The 27,788-nt window shown below is 45.8% G+C and overlaps 2 protein-coding genes and 1 long non-coding RNA gene across 4 annotated transcripts; 2 read left to right on the top strand and 1 right to left on the bottom strand.

Annotated features, from left to right (window-relative positions):
- Positions 1-2,123: 2,123 nt before the first annotated feature.
- Positions 2,124-3,683, top strand: LOC120680911. The gene has a single exon (XM_039962489.1). It carries the CDS (start codon positions 2,124-2,126, stop codon positions 3,681-3,683), a length of 1,560 nt encoding a protein of 519 aa, XP_039818423.1.
- An 11-nt stretch (positions 3,684-3,694) lies between these two features.
- LOC120680913 lies at positions 3,695-4,168 on the top strand. Its single transcript, XM_039962490.1, has one exon. The coding sequence runs from the start codon at positions 3,695-3,697 to the stop codon at positions 4,166-4,168; it is 474 nt and encodes a 157-aa protein (XP_039818424.1).
- A 4,606-nt stretch (positions 4,169-8,774) lies between these two features.
- Positions 8,775-27,268, bottom strand: LOC120683929. 2 transcript variants are annotated; one of them, XR_005678991.1, is made up of 4 exons: positions 27,061-27,268; positions 26,841-26,919; positions 9,373-9,428; positions 8,775-8,979 (listed from the first exon to the last, which is right to left on the bottom strand). It is a non-coding gene; the product is annotated as an uncharacterized LOC120683929 (long non-coding RNA). The 2 variants fall into 2 exon arrangements; XR_005678990.1 differs by lacking the exons at positions 26,841-26,919; positions 27,061-27,268 and adding an exon at positions 18,287-18,451.
- Between the last annotated feature and the right edge of the window lie 520 nt (positions 27,269-27,788).

Consider the following 27,788-nt stretch of genomic DNA (forward strand, 5'->3'; position numbering starts at 1 on the left):
GTTCAAGGGAGATCAAGAGTAATAGTACGAGGAAGAGACACAACAGTTTGGCAAGGAAGGCAAGTGGACAACTCCCCCAGTATATTCCCTTTTGTCCTAATAATAGCTTGAAAATTCACTTTACTTTATGTCTTTATTGCATAAATTTGATGGGTCACCTATTAAAGATTTACCTAGTCTTTTATTTTGGAACCTTGAACACCGGGTTTAATAAATCTTGTTGGGTAGAAATGCTTAGATGCTTTATCTTGGGATGTCGATATATTGAACTTTTGAGAAATACTAAACATGCTTTATGTTTTTATCTTTGTTAATTACAAGATCATGATGTTTTATTGGAAGATGGAGACCCACTCAAGAAAATAGTACAACCACAATATCACATGGCTCTGACCTTAGCCGATTAATTAGGCATGTCGTTAACTGGTGGCCTTAACAAAAGGGCAATGAGAGGTCGGTGATGGGGTATAGCCCGGTCCTCTTGGAGTAGCAGCCTTTGCTAAGGTGCTAACCATTAGGGAGGGTTATGGTCCACTCCGCTACTGAAACTCTAGTGGGCCATTAGTTTTCTATGTGTCTTTGTAAAGGCTTCGTAGTGAATTCCTTGCCACTCACCAAAGGAAGTGTTTAAGAGGCTAGCTACCTCGGGTAAATCAGGAGACACGAGTTATGGTGAAAGTGTACAACCTCTGCAGAGTGTAAAACTGATATTTCAATCGTGCTCATGGTTACGAGCGGCTTGGACCCTCACATTATAATCAAACTTGAAGAATAATTTAACCTGAGGTTTCTATGGTTTTGATATAATGATATGTCCTTTATGCATAAGTGGGTTGGTATAAACTTATATCTAGTTAATAGGTGCTCGCTAATAAAATATGACCAACTAAAAATGCTAACCGCTATAAACCCTAGCCTCTCTTGATGGACATGCATTTTCCCCCACTTGCCGAGTATCAACCATAAGAGTACTCACACTTGCCTAAATGTTGTTCAGAAGAGAACATTGAAGTGGAGAATAACAACGGCTTCGAGGAGTTCTAGGCGTGCGTTCACCAGTCACCTACCTGTGGAGGAAGCCGCTGCTGCAGTACTCATTCAGGATAAAGACCTTTGTGTCTATTTATCGGAGTGTAATAAGGTTATTTACTCTCTCTTGCTTACGTTTTGAACACTGTCTTGTGATATATTTACTTTTAATGTCTATGATACATGTGTAAATTTGATCCTGGCGCACATATGAGATGCATTTAGTTTTGTTTTTGAAACCGGGTGTGACAATTTATTAGTGAATCAATTACTTGAGGATTGTAGAGTTGCTAGGAATACGATAAGATGGTGCACCTGGGTTCTTCTGCATCTAGCCTTGCCTCTGGTTGTTAGTGCTGTAATAGTGACCATTATTGCATTATTGTCCGTACGTAATACCACCCCTATTGCTTGTAGCTGGCACTGTCAGGCGGCATACATGATTAGATCGATCGGATCTCGTAACTACTCGCAATTGCGATGGTTTTGGTAGTGAGCACATGCTTTGGGACTGTACTTATCAATTAATGTACCTAATCTGCCGGCTCAAAGTGTATATACTACCGTTAATTAAGCTGCATAATTATGAGTTCCCTCTGTCTCTCTCTCACACACACATGAATGAATGAAAAGAAAAGGACTGGTTTGTCTGAAAAATGCAAGATCGTACGTCTACTCACATGCACTAGCTGCCATGCAAATGCAGTAAGCACATGCATGATGCGAAATTCAGTGGCTTCTTATTACTGAAATTGAGTACAGACATAGGTATCCCGTTCTTGTGACTGTCAGTTAAGTTCAGTGCATGTTCCTACACCATCCACTTGCTGCTACGTATTAGTTACTTATTACGAGTCACGCACTGGTGTGCGCTAGCTGCTCCGATCCCTTGGAAGTTTGTAATTAAGTTACCACTGCCACTTTGTGACCGTGCGGCCAGCTCATGTATATATGCGCCTATACTTCTCGTATTGCATAATTAGCTGCTCACATTCATCATATGGGCATTGAAAAGATCCATACGCCCACACCTAGAGTTTCCTGTACGATTGGTGTCCGTATCGGAGGTAAGTATCTAGTAGCGACAGACAAATATGGGTGGATGGCCGATTGACCTTTGGAACCAGTGGGCGATCCAGATCCTGGTGCTGCTGAGCTTTACGTTGCAGGTCGTCCTGCTCCTCCTCGCCGGGATCCGCCGGCGAAAGGCGCCCACCGTCCTGAGGCTCCTCCTCTGGCTGGCGTACCAGCTGGCCGACTCCACGGCGATCTATGCTCTGGGCCATCTCTCCCTCAGCAGCACGCCACGCGATCACCAGCTGGTGGCGTTCTGGTCTCCCTTCCTGCTGCTCCATCTCGGGGGGCCCGACATCATCACCGCCTACGCCCTCGAGGACAACAAGCTCTGGCAGCGCCACCTGCTGACCCTCCTTGTGCAGGTCCTTGGCGCCGCATACGTCCTCTACAGGCACACCGCCGCCATCATCCTGTTGCCGGCTATCCTCATGTTCGTGGCAGGCGTCCTCAAGTACGGCGAGAGGACATGGGCGCTCAAGTACGGCAACCTTGGAAGCATCCGGAGCGCCCTCAGGAAGAAACCGCCGGCAAAACATTATGTCTACCCCGAGTACGATGAGGTCGACCTCTCCCAATCCCAGGTGTTGAGAGGGGACCTTCTCCAAGAGGAAGAAGAGGTCCTCCTACGACGCGCGCACTCCGTCTTCCACATCTGCCTGCGCGCAGCAGTGGATTCCTCGGTCGACGTCGATCCTGATACGGCCGATAAAAGGCTGCTCAAATACGGGTGGAAGACCATGTGGAGGCTGGTGGAGATGGAGCTGTCCCTGCTGTATGACATCCTCTACACAAAGGCAGCCGTGATCCACACTTGGTCAGGTTACCTGATTCGTGTTTTCTCCCTGGCCGCCGCCGTCTCATCGTTCCTGATGTTTTGGTTCAGTGCAAAACATGGCCACAACCATGTCGACATCGCCATCACCTACACCTTGCTGGCTGGGGCCTTCTTCCTGGAGCTGGCGTCGCTGCTCGGCGCTCTTGGGTCGAGCTGGACGCTCACGTTCCTGTACTCTACGCGCTGGAGCTGGCTTAAGCATGCAGCCTTGTGTAGAGGAAGATGGGATCGGTTTCGCCGCATGGTTGTGTCCCTCCGCCGCTTGCTCACCTTCAATAATGTCGCAAGGCGGTGGTCAGGCACCATGGGGCAGTACAACATGCTACGCTTCTGCAGCCGCGGTACGAGTGGTCCGAGTGCTGCTTGGTTGATGAAAGTGCTTGGTCTCGAGGAGTGGTGGAACAAGAAACACTACTCGCGGACTATAGAGATCTCGGAGCATGTCAAGGAGTTGCTGCACACACATGTGCGACATAAGAGCCCAGAACAGGTCAACACGATCGGCGTTGTGAGAAAAAGCTGGGGTGAGGTAGCGCTGGCCAACCACAAGGACCTCGAATGGTACCTGGGTGTCGAGCTCAGTGAGGGCATCCTCATGTGGCACATTGGCACCGATCTTTTCTTGATCCAAAGAAGAAGAAGAAGAAGAAGAAGAAGAATGATGCATGGGCATGTGGAGGACGACTACAAGACAGTGAGGGCGATCGAGGCAATATCCAACTACATGATGTTCCTCTTGTGAGACACCCCTACATGCTGCCAGGGTTTGCTTTGGACAGGCTGTACCAAGTGACCTGCGACGACATGGCCAAAGTATGGCGTGAGCGTAACAAGAGCGGCTCAATCCTGGACAGTGAAAGATCTCATGGCCATGGACAAGCAGGTTTGCTTAAGAGAGTTTTCGGCCTAAGCGACGAGGCTGAGAGGGAGAAGCTTGCTATGGTGCTGTACGACAACGGTAGTAGGGATGTACCATTCTCGCACAAGACTCCTCGTCTACCATTCGCGATCAGTCTGGCACATAAACTGGCCGAGAAACAGGATGACAACATCTTGAAAGTGGTGCTTCAGGTGTGGATTGAGATTCTATTCTACGCGGCCAACCGCTGCAGCGGGGAGTCCCATGCGAAGAAGATCAGCAGCGGCGCCGAGTTGACGACCATCCTGTGGCTCATGGCTGAAAACTTCCACCACTATCTGCGCATACAGCATGTAGCAACAAGCTAGTGACTAATTGTGTCAGTATCCCCATGGCAGCATATTGAATTAGGAACACGGGAAATGCAACCATAGTCGTGGTTGTCTATCTTTCGAGTGACTGGTGGGATTCCGATCCTTAACTCATCTGTATGTGTAGCTCTTTTTTTTAGTACAGTACAACACAGACGCTCACAACACGCACGCACACTCACCCCTATGAACACACATACGCAAACCCTACCCCTATGAACATCTCCGAAGGACTGGACCGGCAAATCTGGAGATTCCCGAAGTCACCATTGGCACCTCGTTGTAATCCTTTACTCATCTGTATGTGTAGCTCATATGTAACATAGAATCAATGCAAGGGCAGATATGGACCTAGGGCCACTAGGGCCAGGGCCCTAGGCCTGGCCCAAAAAACCTCTTATACCTAAGTATTTTTTTCATGGCTCATCTGACATTTTGGTGAAGTGGCCCTAGTCTGCTAGTCATCGCCGGCCCAAAGTTCACTCGTGCGAGCCCGTGGGCTAGCATTCAAGGCCGCCAACCAGCAACTCGCGGCCCAGCGAGGCAGCCCGAGGCGACAAGGCCCTCACGAGCGCTCCCCCACCCATCCCCTCCTGCTCGGCTGTTACCAACTAAGTCTGAATCGTCCACTCCAAGGCTCCAAACCTAGCAGCTGGCGGCGCTGGTGGCCGGGCCATCCGACGAGCAGACGAGAGGCAGGCAGGTGATGGGCCGGGCGAGCGGCTCATGGATACCTTCTGCGCGGGCGCTCGCGCGTGACGACCAGCAGTCCAGCGCAGCCGCCCGACCAACGCAGCCACATAAATGAGATCGCAAATGCCGTTAACAAGGAGAGGCCGAAATACAGCCATAGTGTCCCTCGCCTCTGTTATGCTAATAAAGTTGCTAAAGAACTTCTAGACAAAGAGAAGGACAAAGGAAGCAAGTCCGTGTTGAAATTGGTCCTCGATATCTGGATCGATTTCCTGGTGTATGCAGCCAATCGATGCAGCAGGGAATCCCACGCCAAGATGCTCGGCAGCGGCGGTGAGTTGACGAGCGTTGTTGTCTGGATTATGACAGACTTCCTCAACCAAGAAGCGTACGCCCGTCATAATACGGACTGAGTATTATTTTAGGGAGACCGATATTACCTGATAGGGTCAATTCATTCCTGAGAGATATTGATCACAGAAGGTAACAAATAATGTGTTGCTGTAAATTTTTAAGAAACTTTAATTGTTTGGTTGTTAGCTGCTACACAGTGTTTATTTTGTAACAAGTTGTTATAATGTGTTTGTTACAAACCTTTAAGATCCTTATCAATGAATGTTTTTTTCTCCCAAATGTGCCAACCCCTTCCAACCTCCCCAAAAAGTGCGGGACGCGGTCAAACAAATGGATACTTTATTGTAGGTAACCTAGGCAACACTCGATGATTTCCTTAGTACTGTATTCCTCTATCATGGACCTCTCAGGGTAAGCATGATTTAATATGCCGGTTTAGAATGGACACTACCGGACTTTCCTACTTTGCTGAGTGCCACAAACACTCGGCAAAGGCCAGAAAATACTCGGCAACAACTTTGCCGAGTGTAGCTCACGGCGAAGAGCACACGACGTTTAAACTGACGGCGAAGCAGGCTTTGCCGAGTGCTATTTCTCGGACACTCGGCAAAGTGATGCCGTGTGCCAGGTCGCACCCGGCAACAAAAAGTGAACGGGACGGTCGTCCGGGAAATGTGACGGGCGAACGGGACGGGATGGGACAGTCATACAGTAAACGGGACGGGCGAAACTGGTGGGAACGGGGGGACTTTGCCGAGCGCCACAAGGAAAGCACTCGGCAAAGATTCAAATTTTGCCGAGTGCTAGCTTCTGAGCACTCGGCAAACTTTCACTCTTTGCCGAGTGCTTTCCGTATGGCACTCGGCAGACTTTGATTCTTTGCCGAGTGTCAACATAATGCACTCAGCAAAGCTGTTTTTCAGAAAATGAAAAATGGTCGCTTTGCCGAGTGTCTAGGTAAAAGCACTCGGCAAACACGATTTTTGCCGAGTACCCCACTTCTGGCACACGGCAAAGAAAAACGGCCGTGACGGCCCTCCTATGGTAATAGGCGCGTGCACGGCACGTGACCAAGTTTGCCGAGTGCAATAGATTAGGCACTCGGCAAACAATAACGGGCGTCACGGCCCTCCCAAGGTAACGGGCTCGTGCGCGGCACGTGACCCAGTTTGCCGAATGCCCTTGTGTAGGCACTCGGCAAAGTAATTAAATACCGAGTGCTCTGTGGCGGCACTCGGCAAAGAATAACGGCCCACAACAGTAACGGGCACAACAGGCGCGTTTTGCGTGCGTGAGGTGCACGTGACACGTTTTGCCGAGTGCCCTTGTCGAGGCACTTGGCAAAGAGGTAGAGTACCGAGTGCCCCGAGGAGGCTCTCGGCAAACAGTGTTGTTCGCCGAGTGTCGTTCGTCCGGCACTCGGCAAAACCATAGGACGCCGAGTGTCAGAGGTTTGCCGAGTGCTTTTTAGTATGCACTTGACAAAGATTATATTTGCCGAATGTGCGATATTGTGCACTCGGCAATGCCGCAGGCACTCGGCATACTTGGGATTTCCGGCAGTGGGACATGAAATACTCATAAGTCCACATTTCGTGTAGGTAAAGTGGACCAAGTGCACATATCTGGTCGACCATGTGAATCATTAGGTGCTCCATTATATCAAAAGAACTGGGAGGGAAGCACATCTCGAGCTGTGCCATAGTCTCCCCAATAAATTCTTAGAGATCCTTCAATTCATCTTCGTTGATCACCTTTTGAAAAATCTTGTTGAATAGATAACACAACCGAGTAATTACCATCTTCACATATATATACTAGCTATTGCTCTAATTGCAATAGGAAGGAACACCCTCAGCAACACATGACAATCATGGTAGTTATAGCCCCATAGCGAGAGGTCTTTCATTGAGACTAGTTTCTTCATGTTTGATGAAAAATGACTTGGTGGGGGAAGTTCATATCTTTGATAACTGACCTGGGTAAGTTGCAGCAAGCTGAGCGAAGTTCATATCTTCCATTCCCTTTATCCACAGGTTGAAGATCCCCTCTTATCTTCATGGCTACCAGGTCTTGATGTGACTTCAAGGCATCCTTTGTCTTTGGTGATGTCTGCAGAAGGAGCCCAATCGTGTTACCAAACATATTCTTCTTCATGTGCATACCATCAATTGCATGACAGACCTCAAGATCATCTCAATATGGCAAGTACTTGTAGAAGATGGTTTGTTTCTTGAATGGTACGCCTTGGATAGGTGCCTTATTTTTGTTTTTTCTTCCCATTTTTTTGTCATCTTTCCATAACTGGCCTAGATGGTCCTCACCATTTTGAAAGAATAGTGCCCGTCTATTTTTACTGGACCAAAATGTAACTCAGCCTTGCCATCAAAAAAGTTGTACAACTTCTTACTTCAGTATCGATGTCCTTGAACCACGAAGTGTTTGTACCCAAGGTAAACTAACTCTCTAGAACCTTCCAGAAAAGATGATACAGTCTCATCCATGCAAACCGTGCATCCCGTCCTACAAATAGAGCCTGATAATCATGGATGGTGCTGAAGATAATAGCTCTTAGATTAAAGGTCTGCCCTGTAAAACCATCAAACATATCGATATCCTCCTTCCATAGAGTTTTCATCTCTTCTATCAGAAGCTCAAGGAAAACGTCAATATCGATGCCAGGATGCTTGGGTCCTTATATAAGGATGGACAACAGAAGATATTTTCTCTTCTGGCATAACCATGTAAGCAGGTTGTACATCGTCAAGATCACTAGCCATGTGATGTGAGTGCTATTGCTTTCACCAAACGGATTCACTCCATCCGTACTCAACGCAAACCGAATATTTCTCGGGTCTTTTCTAAATCCCTGATAATACTGCTTATTGAACTTCTTTCACAAGCGAGCATTGGTTGGATGTCCAAGCTTTCCGTCGCCCTTCTTACGCTTATGTGAATTCCAACAGCACATTGGTTCAGCATCCTTTTATATTTTACCAAAATGTACCTATGAGCTACCGCACAACTTCATTGCCTAATCACTGCAGTACTATCAGAAATAGTATATCGAGGGCCGCTTCTGGCCGAAGCAAATGAATATATTCGGGAGTTGAGGATAGCATCGTCCCCTCCACAGATGGCATTTCCCAAATGTTAGCATTTAAATGAAAAGAAAAAAGTGGGACATGATGAATCCCTGAGAGATAATAGCTGCGACCAGGATGCTCAATACTAGGGCCTAGTTTGGCAGCAAAGGGAAGGATATCCAGGGAGAGAAACCCCCAAGGGGGGTAATCCCCGCAGATGGTATCCCCTTCAGTTCCGTGGGGAGGAATCCCCATCCGGGGTTTATTCCCTGCCACTGTTTGGAAGACAAGGGATAGAAATTCCTAGATACAAATATATGCTCAAAATATCAGAAAAAAGTAAAAAAAATCTTAGAACATGTGGATATTCACCAGCAGCACACAAACAAAATTTCGATAATACTTTGCTGCACCCTTACACATTAAAAAACAAATATCTTGTTTAGATATAGGTTCTTACAACTTCTACGACAGCAAAAGAGGTTACAATATTGAGAAGGGCTACAATTTTTAAGAATTTCTACAATCACACAATACCACGTACTTGCATGATACAAAGAACATATGTGTGGAGCATCAAAAGGTCTGGTAAACTGCCATGTTGATTCAGCACAATATGCATCACTTCATTTTTTTCGCAAATCATGTATTGCTTCCACCAAGCGCATTGCAGTGCTAACATAAAAAAAATTGTGAAATAATTCAGCCATTTCAGCAGAAGGTTCATAAAGTGTAAATATCCAGCACCAAGTTAATTATATCGAGACCACATCATAGATGAATTCACAAATACGCATATGTGTTCCTCAATGTAAAAATTGTACAAACTAAATGAGCAAGTAAAGTATGAGCTTCAATCATGCAATCAACCATATAAATCAAAGAAATTAGCCAAAAAAATGTAGCCTTCTTCTGGGACTCTACAATACCAGGATTAGGGATGATGTTAACTTGCAACAGAAAAAAATGAACAATACATGTAGTTAAACTGTACTAGTATATATAGGCAAACCAGGTCATACTGCTTCCTAAAACTAGATTGGCACTATCAAAATTAATTCACCACACCTCTGTTTGATGAATCAAACCAGTGCAAGATCATGCATTGGTTCCCACCAAGTACACTGCAAATAAGAAAAAGAAAATAGCGACATGTTAACTCAGATTTAAAAGGTCAGCCGTTATCTTTCCATATGCATTTTTCGTACCACACATACAGTATGATTTTACTTAACAACAAATTTAAAAGGTCAGCTGTTAACTTAAAAGAGCAGGTTGTTGACAGCCAAATTTGGCACCTGCTGAGGTCGACCGGTCTGACCGGTCTGGTCTGAACAGTCCGAGTAGAATTAGGGTTTTTGTAAAGAGTCCTCATGTAATCCTACTCGTGAAGGGGTACGTCTTCCCCGGCCTATAAATATAAAGGCTAAGGCCGATTGAGGTTATTCCCAATCGAATCAATACAAAAAATCGCATTACTTTTATCTCTCAAACCCTAGCCTTTTCCAACCCTAGATTGCTTTCTTCCTTCGTCCCGGCGGCGTTTGAAGACGTTCTGAGTGGCCTGCTGACCTTAGAGCAACCCTACGATCACGAGCTCCGACGGGGTCCCTCCCGAGCTCGCTGTTCTAGGTTTTCGCGAGTTCCCTGCCTGCACCGGTCAGACCAGTCGGCGAAACCGGTCAGACCGGTCCGCCCAGGATTTTCGCTGTGTTGATCATTTTGACGATCATCGCGCGTTCTAGTGCATTCGAGTGTGTTGGCGCAAATCTATGTCAACACACTTTTTGGCGACTCCACTGGGGACTCAGATTAATCTGGTTTTAAAACCGATCTAATTTAGATTCTCCGAGAAGATGGGTACTCATGGTGAAATCCACAACGACAATGTCATCAAGGCAACCATGGAGGAGCTCACTGAAGAGGAGCGCAAGGCCTACCTCATCGCTGAAGAGCACCTGAAGGAGCAGTTTCTTCAGGGATTCAAGAAGGAGCGAGGAGGCCTATTCAAGAGGGTCGGGGAGTTCATGATGCCATCGTTCAAGTTAAACCAAGACAAGGTCGAGGTACTTCCTAATGATCCCTCTGAATTAGTTAAACAATTTTCTCTCATGGTAGATTCGAAAATATCTGCTGCGCAAGTAGCTGCGGGAGAGACCCTTGCTGGGCTTAATGATGAAATTGCAGTGCTTAAAAATGGTAAAACTGTCGAGAGTGGCGCTCAATTCACAGAGGCGGATTCGGCTGGCACATCTTTTACCCAGGATCAATTCTATGGGATGCCGCCGAACTCGTTCCCAGGGCAAACTCTGTCGCCGTCTACTGTCCATGCGCCACCGGTCCCACCGGTCGAGGCGGTCAGACCGGTTGCGCGACCGATCAGACCGGTCTGACGGGACAGCAGCCAATGCCCTCTGTGCCGCACACGTCCAACCCTAGTTCGGCCGTCCCTAGCCGAACTAATGAGATGGTGATGTATACAAGGCCCCATGTTACATCACAGCAAGGATCTGGACCTCATCGAGGACCGATTCCTAACACTAACGTGGCTTACTCTGGTCCTACAATTCAACGTGTTTCATCCTCTTCGTATACTTCGGCCAATGGTGCTTCTTAGGCCGATTTTAATAGATTTAAAGAAGATTTGGCCGGTGTACTTAAATCTAAACTCGGGATTGATATGGGTGGGTCGCGTTTATATCAAAAGCCATATCCTCCTGAGTTTGATTTTATTTCATATCCTGCTGGTTGGCGCGTTCCCGAGTTTGTCAAATTCAATGGTGAAGATTCTCGCACGACTTGGGAGCATGTTAGCCAATATGTCTTGCAGTTGGGAGAAGCGGGTCTTAATGATGCTTTGCGGGTTCGCTTGTTTTCTTTGTCTTTGACTGGAACTACTTTCTCTTGGTTTTCCTCTCTTGCACCGGGATCTATTTTAAATTGGAATCAACTAGAGCGCAAATTTCATGATCACTTCTATAGTGGGGAAGCCGAAATTCGATTGTTAGATTTGACGTCGATAAAACAAAACCGAGATGAATCGATTTTGGATTACTTCCAAAGATTTAAAGTTTTAAAAAATCGGTGTTTTAATTCATCTCTTTCGGAAAAGGATTTGGCGGATTTAGCGTTTAATGGCTTGCGTTCTTATTTGAAGGAGAAACTTGAAGGTTTTGATTACATTACGATTAATCATTTGCAAATGCGAGCTATTGGCACTGAATTTAAGTACAAAAATTCTAAAGATACTTTCAAGCCTCATCGGTCCAACACACATGTTCTTGATCATGATTCGGATAGTTCGGACGATGATAGTAAGGAAGTATATGCCGCTGAATTTGTTTGGCCATCAAAGGCCAAACCCGGTTCGGTTCCGTCTCTCAAACCGATTCAAAAGAATCGGCAAGAGGAGCTGAAATTTACTTTTGATGTTTCTAAGTGTGACCGGATTTTTGATTAATTGCTTAAGAATGGTAACATCCGATTGTCACATGCTATTCCATCTCCTGACGAACTTAAACGACATGCATATTGTAAGTGGCATAACTCTACATCTCATGCTACTACTGATTGTAATGTTTTTCGTCGACAGGTACAATCGTCCATTAATGAAGGACGATTGGTACTTTCTGAGATGCAAATTGACAAAGCTCATTTCCCTGTCCATACGCTGGAATTGAACAATCCAAAGGTGCTCATTCGGCCAGAGCAAGCCGAAGGAGCTAAGGGGAAGCATGTTGTCATCGATGATCCAAGACCGATGAATACAAGTGACAAGATCCTTGCCCGGGAAGTTATCAAATAGAAGACTGATGATGGCAAGAATACTTTGAAGATCATTGTCAGAAATCCCAGACTCGGGGGGAAAGGAAGTTCTCCACCAGAAAATCAGTCTGCTGATCAGGCACAACCGGTCAGACCGGTGTCTCTGACCGGTCTGACCGGTCCGACTGGTCAGACTGGTTCTTCCAGCCGGTCTGACCACCCTCTAGTGACCGTCCCCAGACTTTTAAGCCAAAACGTCCAGAAGTGGGTACTTGGAAGACCAATGAGGTGAAGGTGCAGGGAAGAGCTACTAATCAGAAGCCCACCTTCAACCAGTTGTTGAACAAGTACACAAAGGCCGTTCAAAACGATCGGCCGCTAAAAAAGAGACCGCGATCACCACCGCGCCAAGATCGTCCAGCATCCCCGAGGAGGGAGTTCAGCAGGCGCAGAGGTGATGTTGTCACATTGTATCCTCCTCAGAAGATGTATGCTACCATGCCATGGATGCCACCGGCGTCAAATGCAACAAATCCGGTGTGGGAGTATGAAGGGATATGGATGCTGTGTTTTCTGATGCCTTATCCTCCACATTATCAGGGGGAAAGCTCCAGAGTACCAGTACATGACCGATTGGGACCACGCCAATCTAGTCCAGTGCAACAGGTTGCACGGGTCAGACCGGTCACCTCCGACCGGTCAGACCGGTCTCATCAGAGGCCGGGCCAAGCTCTTGTTCCGAGGTTCGAGTATCGCATCAAGGATAAGAAAGGGGAACAGAAGCCTGTAGCCGACCCAGAGAAGCTTAAAGCCGATGTTGTGGTTCAAATCGGTGAAATCAAGGTGCCCATAAAAGATACGGGCAAAAAACCGATGGATATAGATACATCGGTTGACGTTCCTTCGCAAAAACCGGTCATGGCCAAAGATCATGAGGCCAGTAGTAGCAAGAGCACGGCGGACAAGTACCATCAGCCTAGGTGGTGCCCTTCGGGTTTAACTCATACACAAAAGAGGAAATTGCAGCGCCTTCGCAACAAAGAAAAGAAGGAGCAAGGAAAGAGAAGAAGAGGGATGAGGACTTCAACAGATACAGGCCCATGTTCCCTCAAAGTAAGGTTTGGAAGGCCAAGACAGCTGATCAGCCAGCCAGACCGGTCGGACCGCTGCAGCCGACCGGTCAGACCGGTCAGACCGCTCTGACCAACCGGTCAGACCGGTCGAGCCTTTTGCAGAGCCAGCAGCCAAATCGGCGCCGCACGTTTCGGTTTCTTCTATTGATAAAGCCCCAGCAGTTCCTCCGACAGCCGAAGATGAGGAATTGGTGGATTATGAAGCGTCTCCGGAGCACACCAATTTGGAGATTAACGTGGTGCACTTGTCTTTAGATTACTTTGTGGTTCCGTAGGAAGACATGGTTCATCTTCAGTTTGGTCCCCGTGAAGCTGTGTTCCAGAAGCCAAGCGAGAAAGACAATCACCTCAAGGCTCTTTACATGAGGGGACACATCAACGGAAAGCCGGTGACTCGCATGCTAGTGGATGGTGGGGCCATTGTGAATCTTATGCCCTACTCATTGTACAAGAAGCTCGGCGGCCAAGACGAAGACTTGATCAAGATGAACATGACAGTCAGTGGCGTTGGAGGGAGCGAACCTCTTAGCGCCAATGGAGTTGCTTCCATGGAGCTCACCATTGGGAGTAAGACGCTTGCTACAGCTTTCTTCGTCTCAGAAGTGCAAGGTAACTACAATTTGATTCTTGGGAGGGATTGGATTCATGCAAATCAGTGTGTTCCTTCTACCTTGCAACAATTTCTTGTTCAGTGGATCGGCGATGAGGTTGAGATTGTCCATGGGGACACTTCATCCTTTGTTTCTTTAGCCGATTCGGATTCTATTAGTGCACACGTCAACGTCAAATGTTTATCGGGCGTGGATCTGTCCGATTATGATTTGATCAGTTGCACTAAGGATGGCTTTGTCTCTGCTGTACTAAAGCCGATGGATAATCGGCTAAATCATTTAATGTAAATCAGATGAGTACAACAGAAGCTCCAGAAGCGACCGGTCAGACCGCCCGTGCCGACCGGTCAGACCGGTCCTGTCCCGTTCGGCGCACAAAGCTGACCGATCAGACCAGACACCCCGACCGGTCAGACCGGTCCAACGCAGAATGGCTGCAGCAGAGGCTAGATCAATATCGGGCGCGTACGAACGATATGTGTGAAGCCATTGAAGATTCTGGTGATCTAGATAAGTTGGGCCAAGGGTTTACATCGGCCGATCCTTTAGAAAAAGTAGATATTGGTGATGGAACTATTCCTAGGCCGACTTTTGTAAACAAAAATTTATCGGCTGGATATAAGGCCGATTTGGTTAATTTATTGGAGGAATATGTTGATTGTTTTGCTTGGGAGTATCATGAAATGCCTGGTTCGAGTCGTGATCTTGTTGAGCATCGTTTACCAATTAAAGCCGGTTTTAGACCTTATAAACAACCGGTTAGGCATTTCAATCCCATTATTTATGACCAAATTAAAACTGAAATTAATCGTTTACTTGATATGCTGGATTTATTCGGTCTTGTCGTTATGCTGATTGGATCTCTAATATTGTACCCGTTGAGAAGAAAGATTCAAAGAAAATTAGAGTGTGCATTGATTTTAGAGATCTTAATAAAGCTACTCCCAAGGATGAATATCCTATACCTATAGCTGATATGTTGATTAATGAGGCTTCCGGACATCATGTTATTAGTTTTCTTGATGGTAATGCCGGTTACAATCAGATATTTATGGCCGAAGAAGACATATCTAAAACGGCCTTTAGATATCCGGGATTTGTCGGCTTGTTTGAGTGGGTGGTTATGACTTTTGGTTTGAAAAATGCGGGTGCTACTTATCAAAGAGCTATGAATTTAATCTTCCATGATTTGATTGGTGTCATCTTGGAGATGTATATTGATGATATTGTCATTAAATCAGCCGATTTAGATCATCATTTAGCCGATTTTAGAATTGCTCTTGAAAGGATGCGCCGGTATGGTTTAATGATGAATACACTCAAATGTGCTTTTGGTGTATCGGCTGGAAAGTTTCTTGGCTTCATTATTCATGAGAAGGGAATAGAGATTGATCCTAAGAGAGTTGAAGCTATGAAGAAGGTTGAAGCCCCTATATGCAAGAAGGATTTATAGAAGTTCTTGTGCAAGGTAAATTTCTTGAGAAGATTTATATCTAACTTGTGCGGGAAGATCGATGATTTTACTCCTATTCTTCGATTAAAAGATGAAACCGAATTTACTTGGGGGGCAAAACAGCAAGAAGCATTTGAAAAGATCAAGATTTATTTGTCTTCACCACCCGTACTCAAAGCACCTAGGAGAGGGGTACCTTTCAGACTTTATGTGGCTGCTGAAGACAAGGTTATTGGGGCTATTTTGACTCAAGAGACCGAAGGGAATGAATATATTATTACATATTTAAGCCGATGACTTATTGATGCGGAGATGAGGTATACATTTATTGAGAAGTTATGTTTGTCTCTTTATTATGCTTGTACCAAATTGAGACATTATCTACTATCTAGTACTTGCATAGTAGTATGTCAAACCGATGTGATCAAACATATGTTACAAAAACCGATTTTGAGTGGTAGAACCGGTAAATGGGCTTATGCTTTGGTTGAGTATGATTTGGCTTGTGAACCTTTAAAATCTATGAGAGGCCAAATTGTAGCGGATTTTATTGTTGAGCATCGGATTAATGACAAGCATGATTTAGAAGTCGGCTATATTACTTGCACACCATGGAAGTTGTACTTTGATGGATCGGTTTGTGATGATAGTCAAGGGATTGGTGCTATTCTTATTTCTCCGAATGGTGCTGTTTTTGAATTTTCAAACCGATTGGAAGAAGAGTGCACAAATAACCAAGTTGAATATGAAGCTCTTCTATTTGGCTTGGAATTCTTGCAATCCATGGGCGTGAAGCATATTGAAGCCTTTGGAGATTCTCTTCTGGTGGTGCACCAAGTATCTAAGGTATTCTAGTGTTATAATGGTTCTCTAAATGCATATCTTGATAAATGCCTCGATATTATTTATTATCAAACATATTCCGAGGGATGAGAATGGAAAGGCAAATACTCTGGCTCAACAAGCATCTGGCTATAATGTTACGAAAAAATATTTCAGCATTCGTAAGCCGATGCAAACGAAAGCCGAGTGTCTGGTTCTGGGCGCACCGGTCCGACCAGTCAGCGAAATCGGTCTGACCGCCCAGACCAGTCTGACTGGTGATGCAGCTGCTAGTTCTGATTCGGCCAAAAAAGATGAGTCAATTGTCTCGGCCGAAGCCCAGGATTGGAGGGTTCCTCTTATGTCATATTTGAGAGATCCTGGTCGTGGCGCAGAGAGAAATATTCGGCGTTTGGCTTTCAAGTATGTTTTAATTGACGATGAACTTTATCGTCGAACTGCCGAAGATTTGCTCCTCAAATGTTTAGATTCGGATCAGGCTCGGGCTGCGATGGGTGAAGTTCATGAAGGTATTTGTGGTACTCATCAATCGGCTCCCAAGATGAAGTGGTTACTCAGAAGAGCCGGTTTTTATTGGCCCACTATGTTATCCGATTATTTCAAATACTATAAAGGGTGTGAAGAATGTCAGCGGTTTGGTGATTTGCAATTGGTGACTGCTGCGTTAATGCATCCTATTATTAAACAATGGCCATTCTGAGGTTGGGGGTTGGATTTTATTGGACAGATTAATCCTCCATCTTCAAAAGGGCATCGCTTCGTGTTGGTTGCTACGGATTATTTCACTAAATGGACTGAAGCGGTTCCTTTGAAGAATACGACACATAATGAGGTAATTGAGTTTATTACTGAGCATATTATTCATAGATTCGGCAATCCACAAACTTTAACAACAGATCAAGGTTCTTCGTTTATATCAAAGGAGGTGCGTGCCTTTGCCGGATCTTATAAGATTAAGTTGTTCAATTCATCTCCATATTATACTCAGGCCAATGGATAGGCCGAGTCTAGTAATAAGATTTTGATCAAACTTATTAAGAAGAAGATAGAAGAAAATTCTAAGAGGTGGCATGAAGTGTTATCCGAAGCACCTGCTGAGGTCGACCGGTCTGATCGGTCGGACCGACCGGTCAGACCGGTCTGGTCTGAACAGTCCGAGTAGAATTAGGGTTTTTGTAAAGAGTCCTCATGTAATCCTACTTGTGAAGGGGTACGTCTTCCCCGGCCTATAAATATAAAGGCTAAGGCCGATTGAGGTTATTCCCAATCAAATCAATACAAAAAATCGCATTACTTTTATCTCTCAAACCCTAGCCTTTTCCAACCCTAGATTGCTTTCTTCCTTCATCCCGGCGGCGTTTGAAGACGTTCTGAGTGGCCTGCCGAACTCAGACCAACCCTACGATCACGAGCTCCGACGGGGTCCCTCCCGAGCTCGCTGTTCTAGGTTTTCGCGAGTTCCCTGCCTGCACCAGTCAGACCAGTCGGTGAAACCGGTCAGACCGGTCCGCCTAGGGTTTTCGCTGTGTTGATCGTTTTGACGATCGTCGTGCGTTCTAGTGCATTCGAGTGTGTTGGCGCAAATCTGTGTCAACACAGGTTGTACAATACACCATTCGCTTTAAGAATTTTGAAGCTATACTCCTGCAGTTTATGAGTTAGCCATCTGTTAATCATAGCAATACTACTACTTATACAGCTATAAGACTAAGCAATCCACACCAGTGGTCATCCGAAATGTGCTACAAAATCAAACTCTTCTTTTCCCTATAATAAAATTAGCACACCAGATTTTTCATTGGGGGGACATACATCGGCTCATGGAAAATGTAACTCAACTCTTATTTTTCCTAGTTAATCATCCATCCACACTAAAACTAGCACAATAAATTTTAAATAAAAAATGGAATATAGGGATAAACTGCTCATCAACAGATGATCAAACATTATGAGAACTCATAGAGGCAAAATTATTTTCTGACACTACTATGACTGAACACGATTGAGTGTTCAAATGTGGATTTTGTGTGAACAAATGTGGATTTTGTCTCAAGGAAAGTTTGATTATGCTTTGATTCAACCGAATCTACTATGCTCTGCACGATCTACAGAAAAGGTGAGAGAGAGAGGAGAAACCCTAGTGGAGGCCAGGGAGAAGGGGACGGAGGTGGGTTCACCTGATGCAAAGGTGGAGGTGGCTGCGGATCAGGAGTCTATGGCGGAGGAGAAGCTGCAGAGACGACGTCCGAGGGGGAGATCAGCATGTGGCGGCGGCAGCGGCGCTTCTCTCCCTCGCGCGAGACGAGGGTCGGGGAGACGGAGACGGGGGAGCTCTGCCCTGTGTCCGGAGGCCGGGGGCTATTCCATGGGGAAAATTGGCTCGGACGGGCCGGAGTCCCCTGCCGATCAGGCTTCCAAAGGTGCTGGTGTTGCGGGCCGTGGAAAGTTTCCGTGTGGGCTTTGTTCCCGGGGAAAAGGCCGGGAACCCGGCGGGGAAATGTGTTGCCAAACTAGCCCTAGAATGGCGAATCCCCCCGTGGAATAATGGAAGACTGCCCCCCCCCCACCCACCACACCACACACAACTTTAAGGCATTGGACATCCATAAATCTAAGCACACTACATCATGCTAAACTAAACAAGGAAGTGCCTCACGAGTCACGACAGTAGGATACAAACAGGGACCCCAAGCCTGGATTATTAATTTTCTCCCAATCATAGATGAATGCTTAACGTGAGCACCAAATTTTATTTGTTCCTGCTAACCGTCATTTATTTATACATTGTCCTGGGATGGTGCTAACCGTAATTTTATTTGCCAATCATATATCAAGCGCAGTGCTGTATGAAGTGCTATATATGTAGTTGATACAAGCAGTGTACACTACTATAAAATCGGCTTAAGGCACCGGTTGAAAGTAGCCTTTGGTACCGGTTTTTTGAACCGGTACCCCCAAAGTGGTACCGAAGGATGAGCCTTTGGTACCGGGTAAAACAACCAGTGCCTAAGCTTTCAAAATTTACGCATAGGTACCGGTTTATCTCCATACCGGTATTTTTGGGGTGGACGTAAGGCTTGTTTTCTAGTAGTGGTAGCCTGAACCAAGAAGCAGTACCCAGATGAACATATATATGCATTGAACCTGCACAACACAGGAAGCCACAAGTAGTGTACTTAATTCGAGTCCCAGTTCGTTCATCAGACGAACACATACCAAGCTGCCATCATCGATTGGCCGGCCAGCCGGTTAGTATATGCTATCCTCTGCGCTGACGATTTTTAGTTTCTTTTCCATTATGCAGTCGAGTCTGTGTAATTGTGTATGTACACATATCTAGCTAGTCTCATGATCTCATCACTTAATTTTTTGTGCGCATCCATCGACAGGGACCGGGCCAATCCAATGGAGGAAACATGGTTGACCCGGACAGTGGATTTCTGGAACGAATGGGCGATCCGGATTGCTGCCAGCGTGAGCTTGGCCGCGCATGTCCTCCTGATGATCCTCGCCGAGACCCGGCTTGATGAAACCAGGCTTGGCGTTTGCCCTGTGGCTGGTGTACCAGATCCTGGACATTGCCGGGAGCTATGCTCTCGGCCACCTCTCCCTCGACACCACCGGCGACACAGACGCAGCGAAGCAAGAGCAGGTGCTAATTGCATTCTGGGTGCCATTTCTCCTGCTGCATCTGGGTGGCCCGGACATTGTCGGCGCCTACTCTCTTGACGACGACAAGCTATCCTGGCGCAAGTTTATTGGGACCCTCACCAAGGCCGTGGCAGCCGGCTACATCGTCTGCACCAAGATACTCATCGCCGACAGCGGGCTCCTGTCCCTGGCATCCATGATCATGATCAGCATTGGTATTTTCAGGTTCTTCGAGATGGCGGTCGCCCTTCTGCGATCGCTGAGAAAAAAGGCCTGGGACTCAGGCGACAAGAAGCTGCCGGCTAGCACCGTTGATCTCCCGTTGCGTGGCAGTGAAGACGCCCGGAAGATTGCTCAGGGACATTGGCAATATTGTGGCTTCCGTGCCCTATTCGACTCCTCGGTCGAGATGGATTCTCCCGACCTTGAGACCAGCAAGAAGATCTTCAAGTTCGGATGCAAGGACATGTGCATGGTGGTCGAGATGGAGGCCTCCCTCATGTACGAAATGCTCTACACAAAGGCATCCGTTGTCTACACCATGGGAGGTTACTTGCTCCGCCTCACCGCGCCGCTGGCCACCTCCACTGCTATCATCCTGTTCTGCCAGTACCCGAAGAACAATGTGGAGCTACCTGACCTCGTCGTCACCTACATTGTGCTGGGTGCTTCGCTGGTGCTGGATGTGATCTGGCTGGTGATGGCCTTGTCGTCCACCTGGACGTACGCATTTCTATCTACGAGGTCAGGGTCTTGGCTTCACCATAAGATTCTGTGTGGTGGCTGGTGGTGTTGTTTCCGCCGCTTCGCTATGCGCCTACATCCGTGCCGGCTTCTGGGCAAGGATCCAAGAGGGTACAAGATGTGGTCAGGCACCATTGGGAGGTTCAACTTGCTGCAGGAGTGCACCCGGACTCCTGGTCTCACTGAACGCCTATGCAGATGGCTGCTGGCGATCACCAATCTGGGATTATGAGGACGCCTCCAAAGAATACCGCATCTGGAAGTGTTTATCTCAGCTTCCTCAGGATGTGAAGGCATTGGTGTTCGAACAGATAAGGCAAAGATTGTCCGGCCTGGATACCGCCTACTCCATGAAGGACATCCGGGCGCTCTGGGGCCAAGAGGCGGTGAAGAGACGAAGCAACATATTTGACGGCGTTATGCTACCTTTATTGTGGCCATGAATTCCAAGAGGACATCCTGCTATGGCACATCGCCGCAACCATTTACCTCTGCTCTGGCAATCAGCAGCAACTCATTGTTAGTGTTGATCTCCACCGTTTGGGCCCAACGGACTAAACGGGCCTTGACTCGCGCCCTGATCGGGGGCGCCCAGCCCGTGGAAGGCTGGTGGCCCCCCGTCGCGCAGCACACATATAAAAGAAGAGGTGGGGGTCAAGAGCACGCGGTCCAAAGATTGTCGCCCTTTGTCCCACCAATAGAAACCCTAGCCGATCTGGGGGATGTGCTGAAGCGGCGGGAAGTCCACCACGCCATCACCAGCTCGCCGTTGTCTCCTAGTGGTCACGGTACTGCGCGCCGGCACCCCTGCGTATCTCGCCGTCGACCACGCCGTCGCCACTGCTACATCAGCCCCTGCGCCGCGACTTCGTCACCCTTCCACGGCGGCGCCATGGCAGGCAATAACGGTGGTCACCGAAAGGTATTGATCTATGTAAAGAAGTCTAATTTATCCGCTCGATCTACACCTAGATGTTCCAAAGAATTCTAACAATGGTATCAAGAGCCTACTCTAGTGAGTAGATCGAGAACGAGATGGATCCGAACTCGGATCGAAAGAGTCAAAGAAAAGAAAACCCGATCTCGAATCGGAAGAACAGAAAAAAAAAGGAAAGAATGGATTCGATTCGATACCTATCGAAGTCGAGACAACCCTAACCCTAGTAGAAAGAGGCGGCGGCGTCGACCTACCTGGTTCTCGCCGCCGGCACCACCGCCGGCCATGGCCATGCGGGAACGACCCAGAGGCGCTGTTTTCGCCAGCGCTCATACCGCCATCGCGCGGAAAGGAGCCGAGCCGCCGCTCCTCATGTGCGCGCGTGCTGGAGCTCAGACCACCGCCCCAAGGCCGTTCGACAGCGGCGCGCTCCCCCTCGGGCGAGCGCGCGCGCCGGCAAAGGGCCTCTCGGCGGCGCAGCCACTCCCCTCGCCTCCAGCCGCAAACAGTGCCGCGGCTCCTCGCCGTCGTTGCGAAAGAAAGGTAAGGGGAAGAGAAAAGAGACCGGACCGAGCGCGGGGATCGCGCGGCCATGGCGCTGACGGCCGGACCGAGGAGGCTTGATGGCGCGCCACCGCCGCCAGCCGAGAAAAACGGGGAGGAAAGAAAAGTGGTTTAGGGTTAGGGGAGCAACAGCCGGCGCCGGGTTTTGCCTTGGCAAAATCGACGGGCGGCCGTTGGATGAAATCCGACGGTTAGGAGCGCCCAGGCGGATGGCGGGCCGAATTCGGCCCAGGAGGGGGCGAACGGGCCGCGCGGCACTGCAGGCCGCGTGTTGGCGGGCCGCAGGCGGCCGGACTGCTAGCGGGCTGCGCAACTGACTGGCGGCACTGGGCCGAGCCGCAACATGTGGGCTGTTGCGCGCACAGTACAGGCCGCGGGCTATTTCTCCCTCTGGGCTGCATACAAAGTTGAAATCACATAAAGGTTTTTATTTAGAGGTCATGTTGATGAATTTGATTAGAATTTGTTCTCTATTCAATATTGCACCAACATATATATTGCTTAGAGAATTAAAGTGTGCAATAGTGCATCTGAGTATAGAATGTTACATGTGTCCGCTGCAAAGTTTAAAGGTGTTGCTCTTAATTTTAATTCAAACAAAAGGGAGAATTAATTTTAAGAGCATGGTTAAAGAACTTGCTTTGAGTAAGTTTGTACAGTTTTATCTCTATTCAACTTTGAACCAACAAGATAAATTGTTTAGAGAGAAAATGAGTACAAAGCACTATTTCTGAAAGAAAGAAAAGGTTTCCACTGCCATAAAGAAAGGAAAAGTTTTCTGCTGGCTTAAAGAAAATAAAGTTTTCCACTGCAAAGAAAATGTTTAATTTTTCAATTAAGTCGGAACCAACGAGAAGATTTAATTGGAAGAATAGTTTTAAAAGCTTAAATGAGTTTTTCCCTGTGGGTAAAAGACACATTTAAAGTTTAAGATAGAAAAGCTTCCGCTGTTTAAAGTCAAAGTTGAGTTTTGGCATAATTCTGCCATTTGAAGTCTCAAAGTTGAGCTTTGCTGAACTCAGAAAGATAATTCTCAAAAGAGAGAAATTAAAAGTTAATTATATATTTTGTTATTTTCTGACCAACGTTGATGATAACAATATTATAATTTTTTTTATGAGTCATAGCTTAAAGTTTAAAGTCTCTGGTAAATATTGCATCAAAGTACCATTTTCAGAGAATAGATAAAGCACTGCTCCTGAACTAGAAAAATGTATTTTCCTAGTTTGCGCTGCAATAAAGTTGTTTATCCTCTAATTAAATTCGAACCAACGGGAGAATTTATTTTTGAGGAGCAAATAGATGGTTTTAAAGTTATTGAGATTTCCATACGTTAATTTCGTTTCTGCCCAACGGTGATATGAAATTAATGTAAAAGATTATTCTATTTCTGCCCAATGGTGATATAGAATAGAACTTAAAGTTTTAGTTGTTTTGTTTTCAGACAAATATTTGTATGTAGTCCTTCTTGAAGGGACAAAAGAAAATGAACTGAGTACTTGCGACTCATAAAGAAAGAAGGTCATCACAAGAGGAAGTATATTCTCTTTAAAGAATATCTTGAAAAGAAAAATACTTATGGATATTGATCCAAAGAAAAGAAGATAGAATAATAAGAGATTGTTTTGAGAAATGTCTCTTATGTACTCTCCATCAAGTAGAATTCATTTTGAGTTCGTTCAAAGTTGTGATAAGTCATAGATATTTAATTTGACCGACGTCGGATTAAGCATGTGTGTCATGAAATATTCAGATTTATTTCTGAATTTAATATGAGCCGATCCTGATATTTTTGTCTGGAAAAAGTATGAAATAATACCCGCATGACGGGGTAAAGTTGGCATAGTACTAATCTTGCATGGCGGGACAAAGTTGTGATGACTCATGTGCTGGTTTTTCCCACACTAGGAGAAAAGTTTGGAGTAGCTTTGCTATTCTAGAATTGATCGGGCACTTCTATTGTGTCACAGTGATTAAGCACTCAATGAGTTTAAGAAGAATGGAAAATTATATACGAACCTCAAAATAAGAAAGATATGCGAGCATGACTTGCTAAAGTACTGGTAATAAAGGACTTTGTTGAGTTCGTGAAGTGAAATGAGGAAAAAGTACTGCCATATCAAATAAATGACTCTATTGTGTTCTCAAAGTAAAATGAATAAAAAGTACTCCCATACGAAGTAAAAAATTACTTGATTCTGCATATCATAATCTTGTGGATGAAGTAAGTAATAAAAGTTTCCTCATTCACGAAAGTTGTGAATAGTTTTCGAAACTGTGGCAGAAAAGTTCATGCCACATTTCGAGGGGGAAAAATATGAGACAGATAAAAAGATACTCTCCTGTAATGTGCATTGAAAAGCAAGAGATGATCTATTAAAGAATGAATGTGACCGTCAGGGGGAGTACAACGGTCACTATACTGATACCCCTATGTAAAGAAATGGCTAAATTCCAGTATTTATGCTGGACAACCCTCAAAGATAGTAAAATGGTGCTTACAGAGCACATATAAAGTTTTTAACAGATGGAACCCAAATAAAGACACTTACTGATACGCCATACTTACAAAATATGGTAAAATCTGGGGGAGCATGGTATATAGAGACCTAAAACTTGAAGAGAAGTAGCAATGCGTGTCCACTTCGATGATTCAAGAGCAACAAGGTTCTCATGCCAGCTGACGTTGTATACAACACTTGTTAGCTCTCAAAGAAAATGAATAAAGTAAAGAAGGATCTTGTTATGCAAGATCTCGTTAGTTCATTGCCATTTGGCAAAAGGGAGCAGCAACAGCCCTATACAAAGTAAAGAAAATCAAATGGATGTTGATTCCACTCATTTGAAGAAGTCACAAGAATTCCATGGGTTATGTCCATGGAAAAAGATGTGATTCCTGAAAGAGCCATCACAGTAAGTTATAATGGACCTACAAAATGTTAATGTGACTCCAAAGGGAATGTTGAAAGATATAAAGCAAAATTTATGACAAAAGTTTTAGTCAAAGAGAAGAAAGAACATACGGGATACCACAATAGTAAATTTATTTATGGATTGAAGAAATCCTCGAGACGGTGGTATCTAAAACTTATTGAAATAGTAAGAAAGGTTGGGTTTAAAGAGATTGAGGAGGACAATAGTTTTAAGCAAAGTAGAAGAATGAAAAATCTGATTTCCACATCTTAAGTGAAGGTAACATCCTACTTTCTAGTGGTGGTGTTAATATGTTGTTATAAATAAAGAATTTTTGTCCTCAAATTTTGATCTCGGTGATGGATTTTCATTCTATGGATGACTCATCGAGATAAAAGGAAGGGGTATTATGGTTACTGCGAAGGCATACTCAGAAAAGCTTCTAAAGAAATGAAGTATGCAAATGCGTAAACCTACGCCTGTTCCTATCGTCAAGGGTAATAGTTTTAGGAACCTTAGTGTTCTAGGAACCAATGTGAAACGGAAATAGTCCCATGTGCTTCAGCTATTGGAAGCTTTATAAGCGCGCAAATAAAGAACTTACCCTGACATAGTTTTAAGCATCCGGGTTATTTTGGCAAAAGTTCAATCCAGATATAGATCAATAGAATGAAATTGATAATATCGGCCTCATGCTAAGAAAGAAATTGTCAGCACTCTCAAAAGGTTGTGAGTACAAAAAAAAATAGAACTTGTGAAATGTATGGCGAAATCCACAATTGTCGCTCACTTTCACACTTGGAGTTTTTGTGTGGAAAAGCTCCAAAATGAAACAATTATCATCAATATGATGCAAAGACATGGTATAGCATGATACGAGGCCGAGGGACAGGTAAAATGGTTAAGGGAACTTGTGCCCGGAGTTGATAATGGTTGACAACAGCAAGGACCATTAAAGTAGTTTACTCCTATGACAACGAGTCAACTGTGGTGCCAAACACGTTGACACAAAGTTATACGTTGTAAAGGAGAAAGTCCGGAATCATGATTGAAATGGATTGTGAGTTTAAATGACAGAAAGTATTTGCGGATCCGCTTACTAAAGGCTTGCCACCCAGTGTGTACAGAGAACACACAGTCGACATGGGTTTATGGTATAGCCTATGTTTTCCGGACGATAAAGGGCCCAAAGTTAAAGTATCTATTTCAGAACCGAGAGGTGTATTGTAGCTGTTAAGTCCATCGGCTATTGACCGTGACGATGAGGCATGCTCATATGCACTAATTCGTGATGGAGTAGGTAGATAAAGAATCAAGAATGAAAAAAGTAAAAGATTGAGATAAGTTAAAATACGAGATGAGATCAAGGGGGAGAATGTTAGTGTTGATCTCCACCGTTTGGGCCCAACGGACCAAACGGGCCTTGACTCGCGCCCTGATCGGGGGCGCCCAGCCCGTGGAAGACTGGTGGCCCCCGTCGCGCAGCACACATATAAAAGAAGAGGTGGGGGTCAGGAGCACGCGGTCCAAAGATTGTCGCCCTTTGTCCCACCAATAGAAACCCTAGACGATCTGGGGGATGTGCTGAAGCGGCGGGAAGTCCACCACGCCATCACCAGCTCGCCGTTGTCTCCTAGTGGTCACGGTACTGCGCGCCAGCACCCCTGCGTATCTCGCCGTCGACCACGCCATCGCCACTGCTACATCAGCCCCTGCGCCGCGACTTCGTCACCCTTCCACGGCGGCGCCATGGCAGGCGGTAACGGTGGTCACCGAAAGGTATTGATCTATGTAAAGAAGTCTAATTTATCCGCTCGATCTACACCTAGATGTTCCAAAGAATCCTAACACTCATCACCGGCGCAAACGCAGAGGAAACGCAACTCAAGCATGTCAGGGCAATCGAGGTGCTGTCAGAATACCTGATGTTCCTCGTCATGTTGCGCCCGCACATGGTACCAGACCCTTCCCTCCTCAGGCTGTGCGACGTTACCATCCAAGCTTTGAAAGAGGAATATGATGACAAGGAAAATAAGGAAACTACTAAATCCTGCTGTGCAGCAACAAAGCGGAAACTTGCCGAGATCCTGCACTCCAAAGAGAAGTCCAAGAGCCTCGTGAATTCGGATGATAATAGCAGACGTCTCATCTCGGATGCAGCTCGACTTGCCATTGCGCTGCAAGATGTGAAAGCAAAGCAAGTGAAGGATGTAGTGGAGCTCATTTTTGATGTCTGGGTGGATAAGCTGCTCTATGCGTCCATCCGATGCACCAGGGAGTCCCATGCCAGGCAGCTTGGACGGGGTGGTGAGCTCATAACCATAGTGTGGATTGTGGCAGAACACGCTGGCCTGTTTCCCATCGGAGAAAAAATCTATGACGAACCACCCAAGCGACCTGATAATGACGACGTTGATCCAAACAAGACCTGCTGCCAGAAAAATCTTGATGAGGAGCCGGTGTGTCCTTACTTCTGTTGTGAGAAAGGCCATTATTGCTAAATAGATCTCTGTTTTATTTGATTGGGAAATAAAGTTAATTACCGTATACAGAGAGAGAATGTAAAACTATCATATACTCATATGTATGTGTAATATGAAGTTTAATTTGCCACTTTATCATTTCAATGTCATATATTATATTAACTAAATCACGCGTTAAAACTACTTTAAACCTATTCTCTTGTTTTCACATTTTGCATATGACGTAACTTATCCTCATTTTTCACAACAGGACTGCATAGGAAATGTGCCCACAGTTAAATATCATTGTGATTATATTTATATACTGTATGAAAAACTCTATTCTTCTTCTTAATACAAAGATACGCAGCTCTCCTTCGTATTTATTTTTTATACTAATATACTGCA

The sequence above is a fragment of the Panicum virgatum genome, chromosome 7N (genome assembly GCF_016808335.1).
Source record: "Panicum virgatum strain AP13 chromosome 7N, P.virgatum_v5, whole genome shotgun sequence".
NCBI classification, from domain to species: Eukaryota; Viridiplantae; Streptophyta; class Magnoliopsida; order Poales; family Poaceae; genus Panicum; species Panicum virgatum.

What these genes read in the sequence shown, in the direction of transcription:
- LOC120680911 (XM_039962489.1), top strand. Translation starts at nt 2,124, where the DNA reads ATGGGTGGATGGCCGATTGACCTTTGGAACCAGTGGGCGATCCAGATC.
- LOC120680913 (XM_039962490.1), top strand. Translation starts at nt 3,695, where the DNA reads ATGCTGCCAGGGTTTGCTTTGGACAGGCTGTACCAAGTGACCTGCGAC.